An 18,761-nucleotide genomic window follows, 5' to 3' on the forward strand; every position below is an offset into this window, starting at 1 on the left:
CAATTAGCTTTACTGAAACAGTTGTGTTTGTTAATTAAGAGTATATTCTGGAGTTGTAGTTTTGCAAATTTGCCTTTCAAAAAGTAAGGAGAGTCAAATATTGCTTCGGATGGACTTTAGTCATTAGTTGTCATCATGAGACTGAACACACATCCAGAACTGATAAAGTATGGAAGGTTCCAGGTCTCCCTCCTTGGTGCTCTTCTCTTCTACCTACCCCTTCACTTCAGAGATCTTGGCCAATTCCCCCTAAGATTTATTACCAGCCCTGACTTCTGAGCACCTTCATCCATTGCTCACTTAATATTTCCAGTCTGAATACTATAGGCACCCCTCAAATGAACCAATTTCCCAAGATCCTTCACCAATGTTCTCTGTGTCAGTAAATGGCATAATCTCATTGCTCAGAATTTAGCTGTTCTGATTTCTCTCTTAATCTCTCTGCCATGCCCAATCTATGTGAGAGTCTGCAAGTCTTGTAGGCTCTAAATCCAAACCATTTCCTGAATTGCTCGCTTACCTTACCATTTAAGTACCTCTGGCTCTGCTCTCATCTTCCACCTAGACCAACTAGAATAGCTCTCTCATTTGTTTCTTTATTTCTACTTTTTCTTCCTATACACAGCAGCCAAGCTAACTTTTAAAGAAGCAAATTAGATTATATCCCTACATTGCTTAAACTATGTCCCCCAATTCCCACCATTGTTTCCTACTGCAGTTGGAACAAAAGCTATACTCCTTTTCTACCTAGAATGTTCTCTGTGATCCGGCCCCAGCCCTTCTCAACAGCATCAGCTTTTAGCATCTGCGCTCCTCGTTTAGTAAACTCCAGTCACACGGATTTCATCTCTCAGTCAAGGACTTGCACTTGTGGATCTCTCTGTCTTAGAAGGCATAAGCCCAAATCTTTATGTGGTTGGTTCCTTTAACATTCAGGTCTCCAGTCAAATGTGACTTCAAGAGGTCCGTTCTACACCTCAGTGATCCCCCCTCCAGTTATTCTGTATCTACTTACCATTTTTTTTCAAAAATTACCATTTCTTATTTGTATATTGTATATTTTTCACCCTCTAGAAACTAAGTGTCATGAAGGCAGAGCTTAGGCTGTCCTATACATTGTTCTAGCAGCAACTGAGTGCCCGGAAAAGGGCCAGACACACAGGGGAGCCTCACTAAGTACTTAATTGAAGTACTTATTGATACTCAAGATGTATGAAAGTGCTTATTTCAATTTGGATATCAAGCTTACATAAATGCTCTCCCGAACTTAAGAATACTAAAGAAATTAAGTATTTACTCTGCCTCTTGTAAGTGGAATCTAATTTTGATAATGTATGTGAACAAAATATTGGCTGAATTATACTTTGAAGGACATAGTTGTGCTACAGAAGACAGACTAGGAATCAGGTCCATTTATCAAAATACAAGTTCTGTGGCTAGGCACTGACCTGATTTTGAGAAAATAAAATATGATCTTAATAGGATTTTTAAAATATTTTAAAATATAGAGTTTCTATATTGTAACACATATTTTTATTATTAGATAAGAAGCTTCCTAAAAAAAAAGCTACTAGTAGTTTACTAAAAAAAATAATTAAAGCATCATTATAAAGTTGTGGTGAACTCTGGGAAAAAAAGTGTTTCTTGAATAATCATAAAAGAAATGTGATCTTTACTACTTACTTTCCTAAACTATAGCTAAACATCGTCCATATCTATAGAGTACAAACACCTGAATAGACATTTAAAAACCATTATGAATTGCTCATTTACTTTGGTATCATATTGATAAAAGAATGAAAATGTTGTTAGTTTTTCTCCTCTATTCATTTACTGTGTAAAGCTGTCTCTATTATTCAATAATCACATTTAAAAATGATTTATAATCTATAAAATGTAGCTTCATTTGATTAAAAACTATTTAGAAATATAGATGGCTGACAGTGGATCATGAATATAGTATGAAATACAATCTGAAGTAGAACAATAATCAGGATCATTAGCCCATAACATTCTCCAAAAAAACTGCAGGGATGAAATAACATAGCAAAGTAATAAAACTTGAGTACAGGTTAAATAATTCTCAATGTGAAAATAACTTGTTGATAAATGACAGATGAACACGTAAATGAGTCCTCATAATTAGAGTTAATGTTTAATTAGACAAGAAGTGGAAAATGCACAAGGTTGGAGTCTAGAGTTGCCAAATAAATGGTAAACAGCATTCTGACATTTGAAGGTTATGCTATTTGGCAGCATCCTTTCACATTAGTAAAATCATTTTACCACTTAGAACACAAACGAGGACTTTAAAAGGCTAATTCCAATACAATACTTCCCACAGGGGAAGAAAAAAGTTTCAGCTTTGTCTCCTGCATCTCCTTCCCCCTTGTCGTTAAGTCTGATAAATTTGCTTTTCTGTATTATTCCTTCTCGCTGTCTAAAGTGTACACCTGGGCTCAGTTTTGCCGAAAGGCAGTCACATATTGTGCGCAACGATGAAAATCAGACAGGGAGCCAAATTATATTGCTCTGACATCTGTCCCTCCATCTGTTAGAGTTTTAACAAACAAGTATAAAGCAGACCTCTGATTATAACATGTACACATAACCAAGAATAATTTCTGTTCGGCCAAGTCTCCACAAATTCTCAGCTTTATTCAAAATAAAGTGGGAGGGAAAATGCTGAATTTGTGTCCAATTGAACGTTATTTTTATGTTACTATCCCTTATGGGATCAATACACTTAAAATACTATTTCCTCGTTGTCTAAGTCAGCAAATACTCTGTTCTTTCTTATAAATTCCTTTGCTTACTTAATGCAGAATGAAAATTTCCTATTGTAATGTGATTGCAATATCATTCCCTGTGCTGCATGGTCCAAGGACTTGAACACACTTTTTAATTACTTTGAACAATAATCTTTATAAATTATCAATTATTGCTCACTAAGAGTAAGATAGACTTCATTAGTACCTTTATTATTATTATTATTATTTTAAATTTCAAATGTTGTCAATCAACTCTTATGTGATTAACAGCCATATGTGATCAGAGTCTATCTGGAGAAGAATCACAGTCAAAGTTCTTTCTTTTGAATTGGAAACCCCAGGGGTTGGACACGATCATGTGTTGACTGAAGTAGGGCATAACTGGGAACTGGACAGCAGCCAGATTCTGTGGTATTAAGCATGACAAGCTTTCCACATCACCAGTGTGCTCAGGAGATACCATAATGCTAGCAAGAAAATTAATTTTGAAAAACAATGACTTCTAACAATATGCCGGGTAGTCCAGAAACAAACATCATACAAAAATGGCCATTTTCTCTTCAACAGACAACCAACGTGGAGACAAAGAAATGCGCAGAAATTTCTAGCCACCTGTCAGATAAAACTGTATGCCGCATCCCAGTGATGAAGCTTGCTATTAAATTCTCATTTGCAAATCTACATATGCTTGCCACCCCTCCTTCTAATTATTGCAAAATATAAATATCCCCTTTCCCTCATTCTGGCTCAGGAAGCTTGACAATTTCTATTTTTATTTCTGCCATATGTAGTAGCGGGGTATTGCCACAGGGTGGTACACCGTGCACATTTAACCAAAGGCTTTTGTAACTGAACCGACAGTTCAGTTCTACTCTTCTCCACCTTCACTTAAGCAGGAGGCCTCAGAGTCACTGGCAGCTCTCTGAGTGATTAAAAGGAAAACAAAGCTTAAATCATACATCTCTGCTAATCTCGCATTATGTCTAACTTGTAATAGATCTTATGAGCTTTGTCACCTTTTTTGGTGGTTGTTATTGGCCCCTTTCAGCAGCTTTTAAAGACCAAGCTATAGAAACAAATAAACTTAAATTAGACGGGGAAATGAGAAGAGGGAATCCACAGATAATATACACCTTAAAAGTGAAACTACAGAGAAACAGCTAACCTCTGATGACAATTTACAGGAACTGCACTTAGGTACTAGGAGAAAGAATGAATCTACGTGATTAAAATACTTACCTATCTACTGACATATCTAACTGTATAGTGCAGAACAGTGATAGTATTTGGTAAGTAATTTAAGATTATTAGGTTGTTAAATTATTTAAAGTTTATATTGATTAATGTTAATTAATAATAGAACTGATAAGCTGATGAACCTCTTTATGAAGATAAAGAACGGAAGTCACATTGTTCAAATTTGGACTGTGGAAATCACTATTTTTTTCTCCCTAGGAAGCGTGAGCTTAAACAAATTAAAGTATTTCAGGACTAAAGGGGAAAAGGAAGACTAAATGTGCATGGTTTAAGTAACAGAGGCCAGGTATTTCAGACTAAATGTCTAATACAAGCAATGTTATTTGGAGCATGAAAGGACAATGGAATGACTCGTCAAGAGTTTTCCATATTGATTTTTCTGTCCCATATTGAAAATGATTGCCAGTGGGTATAATGATAAAGCATTTATCTGAAACTCTTAAGTCGATGGAAGGGCGTTCTTTTTTCTGCTCTTCCCCCCTTGCTCTGCAGAAGAACAGTGGTAGCTCCCACGCTTCATTCTTCTTTTAATCCCTATTCTTCTCCTTCTTATAGGAGAGGGAAAGAAAAAAAAAAGTGTGGCTTTGCTTCCTACTAGAGAAGAAAGGGAGGCAGCTGCTCAGAAGTTCAACGGACACACAAAGCGTTAATATCACACGGGTAAATAAATCTTCTGTGATCACTTAGGTCCTAGGCAAAGGTAAGTGTCTTTGAAGTTATCTGAAAATGCTGGTGTAAATTAGACGATTGAAAGTCACCTTACTTTCTAAATTTCAAACTCAGTAAGTTGACTGAAGTGAAATGAGCTGGGCTAATAGAAGCTGCAACTTACAACTTAGTTTGCTTCAAATGCTATTTTTGTTTTTGGCACAGATATTAGCACTAAATGCCATAAATATCTCTAATTCATGCCTTCTTTACTTTCTGGTTTCCTGAACTTAAAAACTAGGCAAAAGGGAAAGCAGTTGTTGTCAATTCTACATCTTAGGCCCATACTCTGGAGGATACGAAAGACCCAAATATTTACTCCTGCAACACACTGAAAAGCTGTGTCTTCCCAGAATCAGGCCCTCTCAAAATCATTTAGGACTTATCAGTAATACGTCAGAGGTGGCTGCTAGGCTTGCAGTTTACCTCTGCAGAGCACGCATTACGTTTCCATGGTCAGTTTAAGGTTTGAGGTCAACATTTAATATACTTTTCGTCTCAGGGGAGTCAGCTTCTTGGTTTTTAGAATCCTACCTCTCTCGCAGGACCTGCCAAGATAGCCTGTTCCGGAACAATCACAGACATATCTGTTCCACCCATCCCTGCACATGCCATTGTTTTTGCAGGGGTTGCTAAGGCACGGTTTTGCTGTTTCCCTTGAGCAGGAGGGCTTCACTCCAGCAGTACTTTGAATTTCAGCCATTTGCCGGATATCTTTGCTCTGGCCATCAATGAACAAATCTCTAATGCAGCCCACGTAGCCATAATTGAGTAGAGCAGTCCACACCTCGGTGGGGAAGACGAGGCCAGCCTTATTTTCTGGCAAGCCCCCCAGGTACAACTCATCATCCAGGTCCAGAATCTCGCTCTCGCCAGGAGCAGTATAGGGCGTGCGCAGCGTGTTGACAGAAATGGTACCTGTTGCAGAGACAAGAGAACACACAGGTCTTTACAGAGTGCAACATGTTCTAAAAATCACCCTTTCCCTCTTTCACCTTCCTAAGGGTACACTCCTTGAGGAAAGATGTTTCTGATTTTTGTTTCTATTCCTGGTGTGCCTTATACTTCCCAGGGGAGTGAACAGTAATCTGTAGAAATAAGGCAGACCGTAATTAAAATGATTCCATTTGAATTTAAGAATGGAAACCAAAGTGTAGAGCCAAAAAGAGTGTTTGTCAGCCTTTAACAGTTAAGAAAAGAAGAAAAGGAAGATTAAAAAAAAGAAGGAAAGAAAGAGTAATTGGCATTCTATATCCCTCTCCAATAGTTCAGTCAATAAAGAAAGAAAGAGACAAAGTTGACATTCTACATTACTCTTTTGAATAAAGTCAGATTCACGTTCGTTAGTGCTCATTTTCAAAGCTGGTATGCAGCTGCACACTAAAAAAAAAAAAAAAAAAGTTGTATGGCCCCACCTTTAACTGACTTGATTGCTTTTATTGAACACAACAGTCTGACAGATCATCTACGTCAAAACTCGACTTTAGGGGCACCTGGGTGGCTCAGTCGGTTAAGCATCCAACTCGGTTTCAGTTCAGGTCATGATCTCACAGTTTATGAGTTCGATCCACTGTTCGCGATTCTCTCTCTCTCTCTCTCTCTCTCTCTCTCTCTCTCTCTCCTCTCTCTCTCTCTCTCTCTCTCTCTCTCTCTCTCTCTCTGTCTCTGTCTCTCTACCCCTCCCCTGCTCATGCTATCTCTGTCTCTCTCAAAATAAATAAATAAACTTAAAAAAGAAAACGACTTCATCACTCTCGGCTGTATCAATCTATTGATAAACTCTATGGTCTTGGTTTACTCATCCATAATATGGGCATAATAATTTGGCATATCTCTTATGGTTGCTCTGTTAAATAAAATAATATTAGTAAAGTATCTGGTTTATAATAAACATTACATAAATGTGTGTTATGATTCATCACAAGAACCAAGTCAAACTGGCTGTTTACTTTTTATAAATTTTTAATTCCAGGGGCGCCTGGGTGGCTCAGTCGGTTAAGCGGCTGACTTTGGCTCAGGTCATGATCTCGTGGTCCGTGAGTTCGAGCCCTGCGTCGGGCTCTGTGCTGACAGCTCAGAGCCTGGAGCCTGTTTCAGATTCTGTGTCTCCCTCTCTCTGACCCTCCCCCGTTCATGCTCTGTCTCTCTCTGTCTCAAAAATAAATAAACGTTAATTTTTTTTAAAATTTTTAATTCCAGCTACTCATCTAAATCTACAAGTTTTGTTTTGTCCCCCCTCACTCCAAATGTAAGAGGAAAATAAATCAATTAGTTCACAAATATACAGGAATGCTGGTTTTAAGCATAGGAAGAAAAGGTAGGCATTAGCATGGACTTAATTGAGAATCATAGAAAAAAATTGTGGAACCCATTAAAGAAAAAAAATGAAAGACAGAAGGCAGTTTTTTATTACAATTTCCACCATGTACCACCAAATTACTCAAAATTCCACCAATATTTTATCTCCAGAAAGATCTCTGTAAAAACGCAAACATGATATCTGAAAAGGACACCCCATTACACGTTACCAGATTGTCCTAGCTTAATTTTTCAGGTCTAGACCATAAAGCAGAAGAGGTAGAGTATTAAGAGAGAAAGTGGATTAGAAATGTCTGGTGCCATGCTTGCTGCCGGCATAGATTCTCAGGAAATTGGGGGGCGGCAGGCACACAAAGAAGGCCAAGAGACAGAAGATGGGGTACAGAGGGAGGGACAGAAAGGCAGAGTCTAGTAGAGGTAGAGGACAGGTAGGATGATGCATTTTAGTTCTTTCACTGAAAACCTAAGGTCCACCCCCAGGTGAAAATACGGCCTGTGATGAATGTGAAACGTGCATGTAACTGAGGATGCAGGGCTGCTGGCCTCCGTGTTGTGCTCAGGAGCATTCCAAATCCCAGCAGAAGGGGCGCTTCTCAATACAGGCAGCATAATGGGATCTGTCTTTGTGCGAGAGAAGGGCATAGAAGCCACTGACGCCGAATGCACAGGCAGCCAAGTTATTACAAGGACATTTGTCTCTCTAGACTCCCACAGAAAGAAATAGAGAAAGCTCCTAGGGGAGAAACACTCAAACGCATTGCTATTTTGGCCTTCCAAAGGGGGAGGATAGCAGGTATTTCTTAAGGAGGCAGCAAAAAGGCAAAAGGGTGAAGCGTTCACTTTTACAGTTCATATTTGTGCAAGTGTATAGAAAACTCATTTAGGAGCACACAGATCCCAGAAAATCCTTAGAAAAAAAATTTAAAAATGATGAGCAAGAGTATTAATGACAAAAGGAAAGGTGGACATTAATATTATATACATATATATTTTTTTCTTAAGCAAGAAATTGTATGTAATGAACACAGTGATTTCTGTCTTTTTTTTTTTCTTTTTGTTTGTTTATTTTTGAGAAAAATAGAGAGCAAACAGGGGAGGATCAGAGAGAAAGAGAGACACAGAATCTGAAGCAGGCTCCAGGCTCCGCGCTGTCAGCACAGAGCCCGATGCCGGGCTCGAACTCACGAACTGCGAGATCATGACCTGAGCCGAAGTTGGACTCTTAACAGATTGAGCCACCCAGGTGCCCAGTGATTTCTGTGTTTTAAGACAAAAGGGAGATGGATTCCACTCCCTGTTTTCTAATTAGTTCAAAAGGCTTCTTAGAAATGAACATATGATATTGAGAGACAATTGTTAGGAGACACAGAGCAAGTGAATAACGACAAAGTTTTACAAGAGTGGGCTACGTTTGAAAAAAAAATATGTACTTTTCCCATATACCTTGTTATTCATGGAACAAGATGGATTCAGCTCAGGAGATAAAAACACTTGGAAATGCTGTCTTGCCCTTACAGGTGGTGTGAGAAGTCTGCACCAAGAGGGTGCCTGGAGGATTCTTGAGATGAGGGATTCAGTGGCTGGCATAACACCCACTCTCTCATCTGCCCCACAGAGACCGCACAGCTCAGTACACTATGTAGTCTCCACAGTGATGGTGTCTTCCTTCTGACAGGTATTTCACACAATCACGCAGAAATTGAGCGTGGGGACACGGTGACTGGGTCTCCCTATTTTTATCTATGGTGTGTTAGTGCCTGCTTTGAGCAAAGTATTATAAGAAAATTCTGGTATGTTTTTATAAATATGCTTGTTGCAGCCAGAGTAAGATATTCACTATAATTTTGTGATTAGCCTGGAGTTTTCTGATCACGACACCTAAATCAATCCACGGTGTTTGTACACCCCAGTGCACACACCCAAACACACACACATGGTGAATAGTTCTATTACTTCTGAGGCACTCTGATTTTCTTCTTATATAATTTTTTTAATATAAATGCTAGACATGACCCACCAAATTGATTTCAGGACCAATTAACAGGCTGTAACCCACAGTTCAAAAACTAATGATTGAGTAGTTAGTATCATTAAAGATAAGGATACTTTCCCCATAGCGCCTCATTGTCCCTTGGAGAGATAATTTTAGAGGTCTCATGGGAAGACGTAATGCAAGATCAGAGGGAAAGCAAAAGGAATATAATCCTAACCTCAACTCAAATACAATCCAGGAGGAGCTAGAACTTTAATTTAGCTCTGGATTCAAGGTAAGAAGTTACACCGAACACATGCATATATCAGATATCATTCATTAAAATATTTTCCATAAAAACATAATAGAGACAACCATGACTAAAAATCAACTACTATGCTCTCTAAAGGCTTTGTCGATGCATATGCACTTATATTTTAGACTGTCTTTGTTTAAAAGATGGCAAGAAAGAAAGAGAATAGAACTTAATTTATATGGGAATGGAAACAATTATGTTTATATTCTGAAGGTTCACAAAGTAAAAACTGCATTTATTTTTTAAATTATTTTTTTAAGTTTATTTATTTTCAGTGAGAGAGACAGAGAAGGAGAGAGTGAGTGAGTGTGTGAGCAGGCAAGGGGTAGAAAGAGAGAGGAGAGAGAATACCAAGCAGGCTTAGTGCTGTCAGCACAGAGGCTCGATCTCTTGAAATGTTAGATCATGACCTGAGACAAAACCAAAAGTTGGACGTTTAACTGACTGAGCCACCAGATGCCCCTAAAAACTGTACTTGAATAATAATTACACGTTATTACTGAGTAAAACTCAGATATTTACATTAGATTTTTGTTTTTTAATATTTCTATTTCTATTGTATTTCTATTTATCTCCCATTTAGCCCACACATATGCAAATGTCCTGAAGTATACACATTTCTGATAAGCAATTTGAATCCCAAATTCCTTACAGATTTTATTATTGATATGAATCAAAGGACATTTTCACCTAAGCGAAAGACTCATCACAGAACCACTAAATTTATTTATACCAATTTAACACATACATATGACCATAGTGAAATTTTGATATTAAGGTTCCTAAGTGTCTATTTCATTACAATTGAGTTATAAAAGGGGTGGTTACCAAGAAAACATAAAATAAACACTTAGACCTTGTTTATTGATAATTAGAGACAATTGACTACTTGCTACAGCTGTATATATCAATAGAATAGGAGAATTTTCAAAACGCTGAGTTAGGACCACATGTAAATAAAATTTTAAGAGAATAAAAATCTAGGTATATTATTGGTTGATCCCCCTATCTTTTTCCAGACATTACACCCATTCATGTGTTCTCTTGGAATAGCTTGATTATTTCATACATTTCACCTTCTTTCACTATAATTACATTTAAAGTTTTTGGCAAATTAAATTTTATGTAAACATTGCTATATTTGAGCTGTTAAAATTGGTAGATGGAATTTGGGGACTTATTTGGATCAGTGTTTCATGCTTCAATATTTAAGAATCCAAAACACCTTGTTATTTTGCCTTAAGAAATACAATTTCAGCTAAAAAATAAATATATTTCTATACACTTGTATGACTTTTATAATCTTAATATAGAAATCACACTAACTTATATTAATATTTAACCTGGTTGTTTTTGTTGCATATGCAAAGGGTAAGACAAAGGTGATAAATAGACAAAGTAATATTTATTTAAGAATATTCATGAAGCATTACTAATGAATTCATGCTTTATGCAAAAGTACACGTTAAAGGGGAAAAACTGTTGAGGACAGTTCTGAGTTTATAAAAATGGAAATCAGCTTTCCAATTTCATCTGGTATTTATAACCTATTAGTTTCCACTTTTTTTTTTTTTCCATCTAATTTTTCTTGGCTATTTCACTTCCTAAAGATTAGTTTTCAGGGTGAAAAGAAGAATGGACTGAAGGGGAGATTAAAAATAAGAAAATTTGGTTTATGCTCTAAATTACTGCAAAAGTTTAAGGGACCAGGAAATGGGAGGTAGGGAATAGTGTGCTGTAATGGAGAATGGTTTTGCCGGGTCAGAGGAAACCGACTTTCATACTCTAGCTTTTGTGTAACTAAGTAGCTGGCAAGCTGGATGCATACTGGATTCACCAGGCCTCAATGTGACTGTTATGAAAAATAACGGAATTGACTTGGTAGTCAAAAAGGTTCCTTTTTGAATAAAATTTTCTTAAATTACTACTTAAAATAAATTTTAGTTACATACGAATTTTATTTTTCTGTAATTCTGCTTCATTTTCTCATTGCAGAAGAGAATCAGATTGCACAAACTTACAAATTTACTTGTCAAATTCATATTGTACTAACAAATTCAAACTCAGTAACAAGGCACGATATAAGTAAGTGATAAAAGTAGAATGAAACATCAATTACATGGTATGATGCAAAATGCAAACTATAGAATTCCAATAAGATAAAAAAATGAACCATAATATTAACAATGGGAGTTTTGGATATGAGTGGATTATGAGTGAACGGTTTTCTTTCAGTTTTCTGTGTCTTTTAAAAACATAATATCATGTGATAGGTTTATAATAGGGACTGAAATAAATTTATTTAAAAACAAAAGAAAAATACAATTTTAATATTGCTTTCTGCTTATTCCTATGTGTTTTCTGCTTACTTGGATTCAGCTGTGAGCCAGGAATTTCAAGAATTAAACCAGTATATGAAAAAATAAATCTTGGAATAAAATTTAAAAGTTTGATAATATCCTGTAAGGGGAAATAATGAGGAGGAAAAGGGCACATCGTGTACTATGGACAAGTGGAAACCAACAGCCGATTAGCAAAATAACCTGTCATTATCTTTCAAAATTAAAAATGCAATTGGCCCAGTGATTCTAGTTCTTAGAATCTATCCTATAAAAATTCTGATCAATATACACAAAGGCCTAACATGAAAATTTTCTTTTTAAATTAGTTTGAAACAGTGAAATATTTAAAAGTAAAAAGTCAAATGTTCATCAACAAAAGAAGAACTAAGTACACACTGATATGTTCAAACTAGGATACATAATGTCACTGTGAATAATGGCTCAGAAAAAGTTTTCAGTAGGCTTTTTAAGTTACCTGATAATTGATGAAGAATGGTCTTGTGTGTGTATATATATATATATATATATACATATATATATATATATACAGTTATTTTATATATGTAAATTTTATATTTTATATATGTAATATTTTATATTTTATATATGTAAATGTATGTATAGCTATATTTATACAAGGGAAAATACATGGAAATTTATCAAAATCAAATTATTTTAGTGGTTACCTATGACGGAGGGAATGAACTAGTGACAGGGGTGTGTGACATGTGAAAACGCTTACACACTTTTTGAACTGCCTGAACATTTTCACCAATAGCATATATTTATATTTATATGTTATGTACATGCCATGTGTTAAGCACATGCACATATACCAACATACATACTCACTCATAGTAACATATATATACACGCAAATTTTTAAAATTCTCCAACACAATGATGGACAGCTGTAAACATCAATCTGGTAGCATATTTTATGATTAAAATATTGAAGTTACAATATTATTGTGCAGAATTTCCACAGGTTTCTTCTCAACACCCCACAATGATTGTCACTGCTGCTGGGTGTGGTCAGGGTCCCACGGTGCAACTAACACCATAGTCCAGGGTCTGACCTTTACACTGTTGGGCCAGGAAAGGAGATTAAGTAGATTGAGACAGCAGGTTCCATCTCTCTGGGTTTGATGGATTTACCAAGCCCATAGGACTGATGTATAAAATAATCAGTCAGTAATTGTCTACAAGATATTTAATATCACAGGATATGGAATGCTACCTGTATAGCTCTGCCAATATGAGATGCCAATTTACAATCCAAATGTTTATTCATTTATTACAGAAAATTTAATCGTTATAGGAGCCTGAATATTCATATCTTTATAACCAGTCAATTATACCTGTCTACTATGATCATACTTACAATGAAGAATTATGTTTATTATATAGTAATGGCAACTAAGTATGTCATATGTAAAATACATATGCACATGTTAACAAGGACTGGAAGAATTTGTGCAACACTCAAAATATTTTGGGGGGAAATAAAATCTATGACTTCTTTTTAAATATGTTCAAAATAAAGAAATATAAGCATCAGTTTAATAAAACAATCTATTTTATGCAAAATTGGCTCCATCTAGTCATCAGGATCGTCGAATAATTAATATGTTATTGATAAAGTGCTTCAGTTTTACCATTGATGTGTAGTGCCTTATAGACATTTATAGAAAAAATATTATAAAATCGCTTAAAACTATTTCAGTGTTTGCAACAAGCTACTAGGTAGAGGTATGGGAGGAATGTTTATAGTCAAAGAGCAAATTTAAATCAAGACCTAAACAGAGAAATCGTCTAATGGTTGTTCAAGTAGAAATGTTTAAGTGTGGTGATTCATGAATGGTGCACACAGAAATCAGTGCTGGTAATAGATAGCTAGAAAGTGCTGTTCACATCAAACAGTGATTACTATAAACCTCTAATTATGTGCTCTGGAGAGAGCCTTGTGCCTTTCCCACTGTAATTTCTAGTTCTTAAACTGGAACTCTATGACTTCAATTCAAATATCAATGGTTTCTTAGCTGTTAAATGTAGGCTTACCCATAAATAACCACTGATACAATCTGCTGTACTCTGCTGTATACAAGCAGAATTTGACAATAATAATGAGTTTTCTCTTTGATTTCAATGTGAAATGATGGTATGAAAAAAAAAAAACTGGCAGTTTGCTATAAAAATGCTTGAGAGGATACCCTTGACTGAGCCAAAGAGCTTAACACAAATTTAAACAATATTCATGCTTCAAGAAAACAGTCATTAACCTCAGTCTAATTTTAGCACAATTCACACTTTAGCTAACTACCTGGACACAGTTATTTTATGTTCAATTTGGGAGCAAAAGAGAGAGAAAGGGGAACTCTAGAAAGGGAAGAGGGGCTGGTAAGGAAATGTTCAGTTCTAAGTCCTACAAAGTTTGCAGAGTAATGAGCCTCTTCAATCAGATTCATTAACTCAGCAACTTAGGGTTTTTTGCTCTGTTAAGTAGTTAAGCTACCCATTGAGGATATTCCCTTTCTGCAGCACTCAATTCATACACCCTGATCCAGGAAATCATGCTTGCACTTTGTATGGTTCCTCCTTTGCCAGTCGAGTGCAGCATCTGAAAATGTCATTCATGGCTCAGCCCACTAGGTCCCATGTCACTGGTCACAGACTAAGTGGGTGATGGAAGGAGTTACGGTGTGCCAGGCTGTGGCCAAAAGTAGCAGGCAAAGTGGGGGGATTAAAGTGTCTCTTTCTTTCCCATGTCACAGAATGGAAGAGGGGTCATATAGCCTAACGCAATTAATGGTGCTGAAAATCAAGTTCCAGAAAGGTCTTCATCTGTAGGCAATATTTCTCATCGAACAAGGGGCTCTTATACCAACCTTTTAGTAAGCAAAGGACTGACGGGCAAATTGTCAGAAACATGGGCAGTGCTGGCGACTATCTTCCTTGTCACTGCATGCTTACTGTGGCTGCACATCCCAGTCTGTAGAAAGGAGTGAACGGCTTCCCTATGATTAATTTTCCTTCTACCTACATGTTTGCTAAATGATACAGGGTTCTCATGAATAAGTGAGGATAGCAGCTCTGTTCTCTTAAGAGCTTGTCATTTTTGTACCAGGCTTGCCACAGCTCTCTAACAATTGTGTCACTTCCTCACTGCATTTTTTTTTTTTTTTTGACAAGTGGGCTTGGAGTATGGCATTGTATTCGTAAAAAAGGGCAGCACCTGTTATCTTATATTGTGTAAACTGCTTTCAGGAAGTAATGTGAATTCCTTACAAACTTGCATTACAACTAAAAGAGAGCTATTACTTTTCAAGTATAAAGATGATACTACTTGTTTTAGAATATGAGGGGTGGTTTGGCACTGAGCCACTCACACATTTTTATTATTTTTTCTTATACCAAATATTTAGTAAAAAATTACTATTGCAAAAGAAAGTACCAGGACCAGGAATAAGACATTCTCATACATATGTAAGTTTACTTTATAAAGTGTTCGGGGAATATTAAAAATTCGGTCTGTTTTAACCCTTCCTCTGACGAAGGTAACCAAGAGTTACTGGCATCCAATTAATAGCCATGGCTTTATTCCTACTAACCTTATTTATGATCAATGGTAGAAAGAATAATTCTCAGCCCGAAGCTTCTTCTACTTTAATAACAGAGAAAATGGCTCATTAAATATTTTTATATATTCAGCTAAAGAGTATCCCAAGCAAACTTCATCATCCATGAGTCAGAAAGTGGACCACACTGACCTCTTGTTGTAGAAGCCTTGTTTACCCACATTATATTAAGAATTAATTTTCGTATAGCCGCTGAATATAACTGGTGTGAAAAATGAATAAAATGAATTATTTCTTGAAATTGTAAGTTTATTAGTTTCAACTGAACTATAAATCTTAGTATTTCACCAACCTGACTCAGAAATATCCTTTAAGTAAAATAAAAGCTTATAGAGCTATTCACTCAATTTTTAAAAGGCTGCTTTATACCAAACCAATGCAGTGTGCAAATATAGAACTTAATTAAAATACTATATATAAAATATTAACAGCTGCAGTTATTAACATTGCATTAAACTCCCTTGAGCTAGGCCAACATAAAATGGACTCTCTTTTTTTCCACTTCAGTAAAGGGCAGAACTTGGTTTAGCGAACAAGCTTTGGTTTTTGTAGTGTTTGTCTCAATTCACTAATCTGAAATAGTAATCACATAAAAGTACTTTACTATCCAAACATCACCAAGCATACTAACTTTGTCTTTCCTTTGGATTTAAACAAGAATCTGGTGTTTTATTTTCTTTCCTAATGTAAATTACACCTCTTCAGGCATGTCTCTTCCTCCCATACAGTATTGAACTTTCCAAATTAACACAAATATTCTCTGCGTTTGACCTTTCGCAATGAGGGGACAAACAGGGCAGTTAATAAACCATAGGCAATTTGGAAGAATTAAAGAACTTAAACAGGAAAAAAAAAGGTAAATTTTATTTGGCTTCAGGATTAAGGTATTTAACTGATCCTTATTGTAAAAGGTCATCCAAGGAACTTGGGAAAATAGACTACATCATCACCTAAGACTAGCATAAATTATGATTATCAAATGAATAATGACTGGATTTATTTTCCTTTAATCTTTCTTATATATGCATGTGTGTGTGTGTGTGTGTGTGTGTGTGTATACATAGTCCTTTATATATGTAAATATTTGAGAGTAATTTAAAAATTTTATTATAGGTATATTTTAAGTCAAACTATATTATCCACAAGTTAATATTTCAAAGCACAAGATTAGTCAATGTTCCAATCCTCTTTTTAAGACTTCGGTTTGAAAGTTCCAAGTAGCCAGTCAATTGCTAACTTTGGTAGAAATAAGACAGGCTGGAGGACGTGAAAAGGAGGTACTCTATTGCTGTATTTCTGTATTCCCATCAGTGTCCACTCAGCTTAAATCAAAAAAAAAAAAAAAAAAAACAGACAAAAAAAAAAAAAAAGGAATCTACTTTCTAATGGAATCAGCATAGTACAGTAGGAAAAAGAAAAAAGAGTTGTCTCCTCACAGTCATTTAAGACACCGTAGAGAAATGATCAAATAAGCACAGATAGCACAGGATGGTAACTAATCTTCCATGTGGAGGGAGACCAAATTTCCTGAGAGGGATGAATCAGAAATAGTCTCTGAGATAATTTGAGGATCAGAGCAATGGGTTCTGACCTTCTTTCAATTTTCCACCCTCACCAACACCTCCTTCTCAATTCTCATTCATTCCCTTTCTTTATTTTATTGGGTTATATATGTAATATATATAATATAATATAATATAATATAATATAATATAATATATAACATATATATATTCTAGGAAGTCTGTCACATTCTTCTTGATAGATACACAGTAAAACGAGGCATGACTAAGAGTGAAACAGGACACAGTTCTGCTGCAGGGAGACTGGGAGTAATCAAGCGACAAGGGAGTCTGTGAAAGGAGCACTCACCACAAGGCTGCAGCACAGCCCTCCTAAAATAGGATGATGATCACAGATTACGAATCTGAAAGAAGCACTAAGTGTCCTCTGGACTGTGGTTCCCATACTCAGCTGATCATTAAGTTCCTTGGAAAGCTTTGCAAAAGTATAGAATCCTAGGTCCTATCACTGTTAATTCTGCTTCATTGAGTTTAGGAGTCAGTCAATACTGGGCCCTTCCCAATATGTTTTATAAAGGAAGAAATTCAGACTCACAAGAAATGCCTTCGTCAAGCTTATATTCAGTGGAAAATGCAGAGTAGATGGTATGGTATATAAGCAAATAAGGAAGTGTGGGAAGGGAAGAGAGGAGCGTTGTCTTCTTCCTCTTTTTAAACTTTTTTTTAACATTTATTTATTTTTTGAGAGACAGAGAAACACAGAGCATGAGCAGTGGAGGGGCAGAGAGAGGGGGAGTCACAGAATCTGAAGCAGGCTCCAGGCTCTGAGCTGTCAGCATAGAACCGGCCATGGGGCTTGAACCCACCAACCGTTAGATCATGACCTGAGTCCAAGTCAGATGGTTAACAGACTGAGCCACCCAGGTGCCCCGAGAGTTTCTCCTATTATAAGAAGCTTATTTGATTTGTAAGTGATAAGAACAATCAGAGCATGGGAGCATAGGGTGAAGAAAGTAAAAGAAATAATATAGTTGCGCACCTAAAATAAGTTGCCTCTTCCCTTCTCCCTCTCTCTCCCCCTCTCTCTGTCTCTTTCTGGATTTCCACCAATGCTATTTCCTCTGCCTGGGTGATCCTTGCCCTCACAAACCTAATGGTAGTCAATTCCTTAAACCTCATAATCCGCTCTCCAATTTCAGAGTAACTAAATGTTATTTCTTCAGGCCTTCCCTACAACACTCCCTCCTTTCCCCAACCACGTGTGTGTGTGTGTGTGTGTGTGTGTGTGTGTGTGTGTGTGTGTGCATGCACACCTCCCTCCCCCCAACAGGCACGTGCATACACACACACACACACACACACTTCCAGGAAAAAAGTTCAGAAAAGGAAGTCAGAGGAAAGAATCCCTATTGGTTCAATTCAAACATTAGAAAGGGAAGCTATTTGGAAGTCAACAGAGTTTTGAGCTCTGTTTTGAGGGAAGAGTTTTGCCAGTGTTCTTGAAATCCTACTGCGTTGATTAAAGTGTTTTTGATACCACAGACCCAACTTAGACAAAAGTTAAAATAAGGACTAAAAACTACACTAAGGAATTTATATGTGGATTGCTGAATTTTCTTTTTTTCATATTTTGTATTTGCCACTTCAGGCACCTCCAAACATCCAATGATATAAGCAATAATTGATAATACAGGAACCCTGAATTTTGTCATTTTCAAATTCAAGATAAAATGTCTTGCAAGATTTGGCACTTGATTATCCAATAAATGTTCATTTGAGAAGTGATTCCAGAAGCCATTTGAGCATTTGGGGTTTGATGCCCAACTGTAATGATTAATTAGCTCCTTCTGGTTCTTATATGATATGAAACAGAAATAAAAACAGAAAATTTCCTTTACCCTAAAAACAGAAATGC

The 18,761-nt window shown here is 36.3% G+C and overlaps 1 protein-coding gene across 27 annotated transcripts in view; it reads right to left on the reverse strand.

Annotated features, from left to right (window-relative positions):
- NRXN1 (neurexin 1) overlaps positions 1–18,761 on the reverse strand; it is a 1,133,918-nt gene that overhangs the window by 619,563 nt on the left and 495,594 nt on the right. For all 27 annotated transcript variants that reach the window (XM_045446002.1, XM_045446007.1, XM_045446003.1 and 24 more), the window contains one exon: positions 5,271–5,654. In XM_045446002.1, the coding sequence (XP_045301958.1) occupies positions 5,271–5,654 (384 nt within the window). The remainder of the gene's footprint in view (positions 1–5,270; positions 5,655–18,761) is intronic.

Source organism: Leopardus geoffroyi, chromosome A3 (genome assembly GCF_018350155.1).
Source record: "Leopardus geoffroyi isolate Oge1 chromosome A3, O.geoffroyi_Oge1_pat1.0, whole genome shotgun sequence".
Lineage (NCBI taxonomy): Eukaryota > Metazoa > Chordata > Mammalia > Carnivora > Felidae > Leopardus > Leopardus geoffroyi.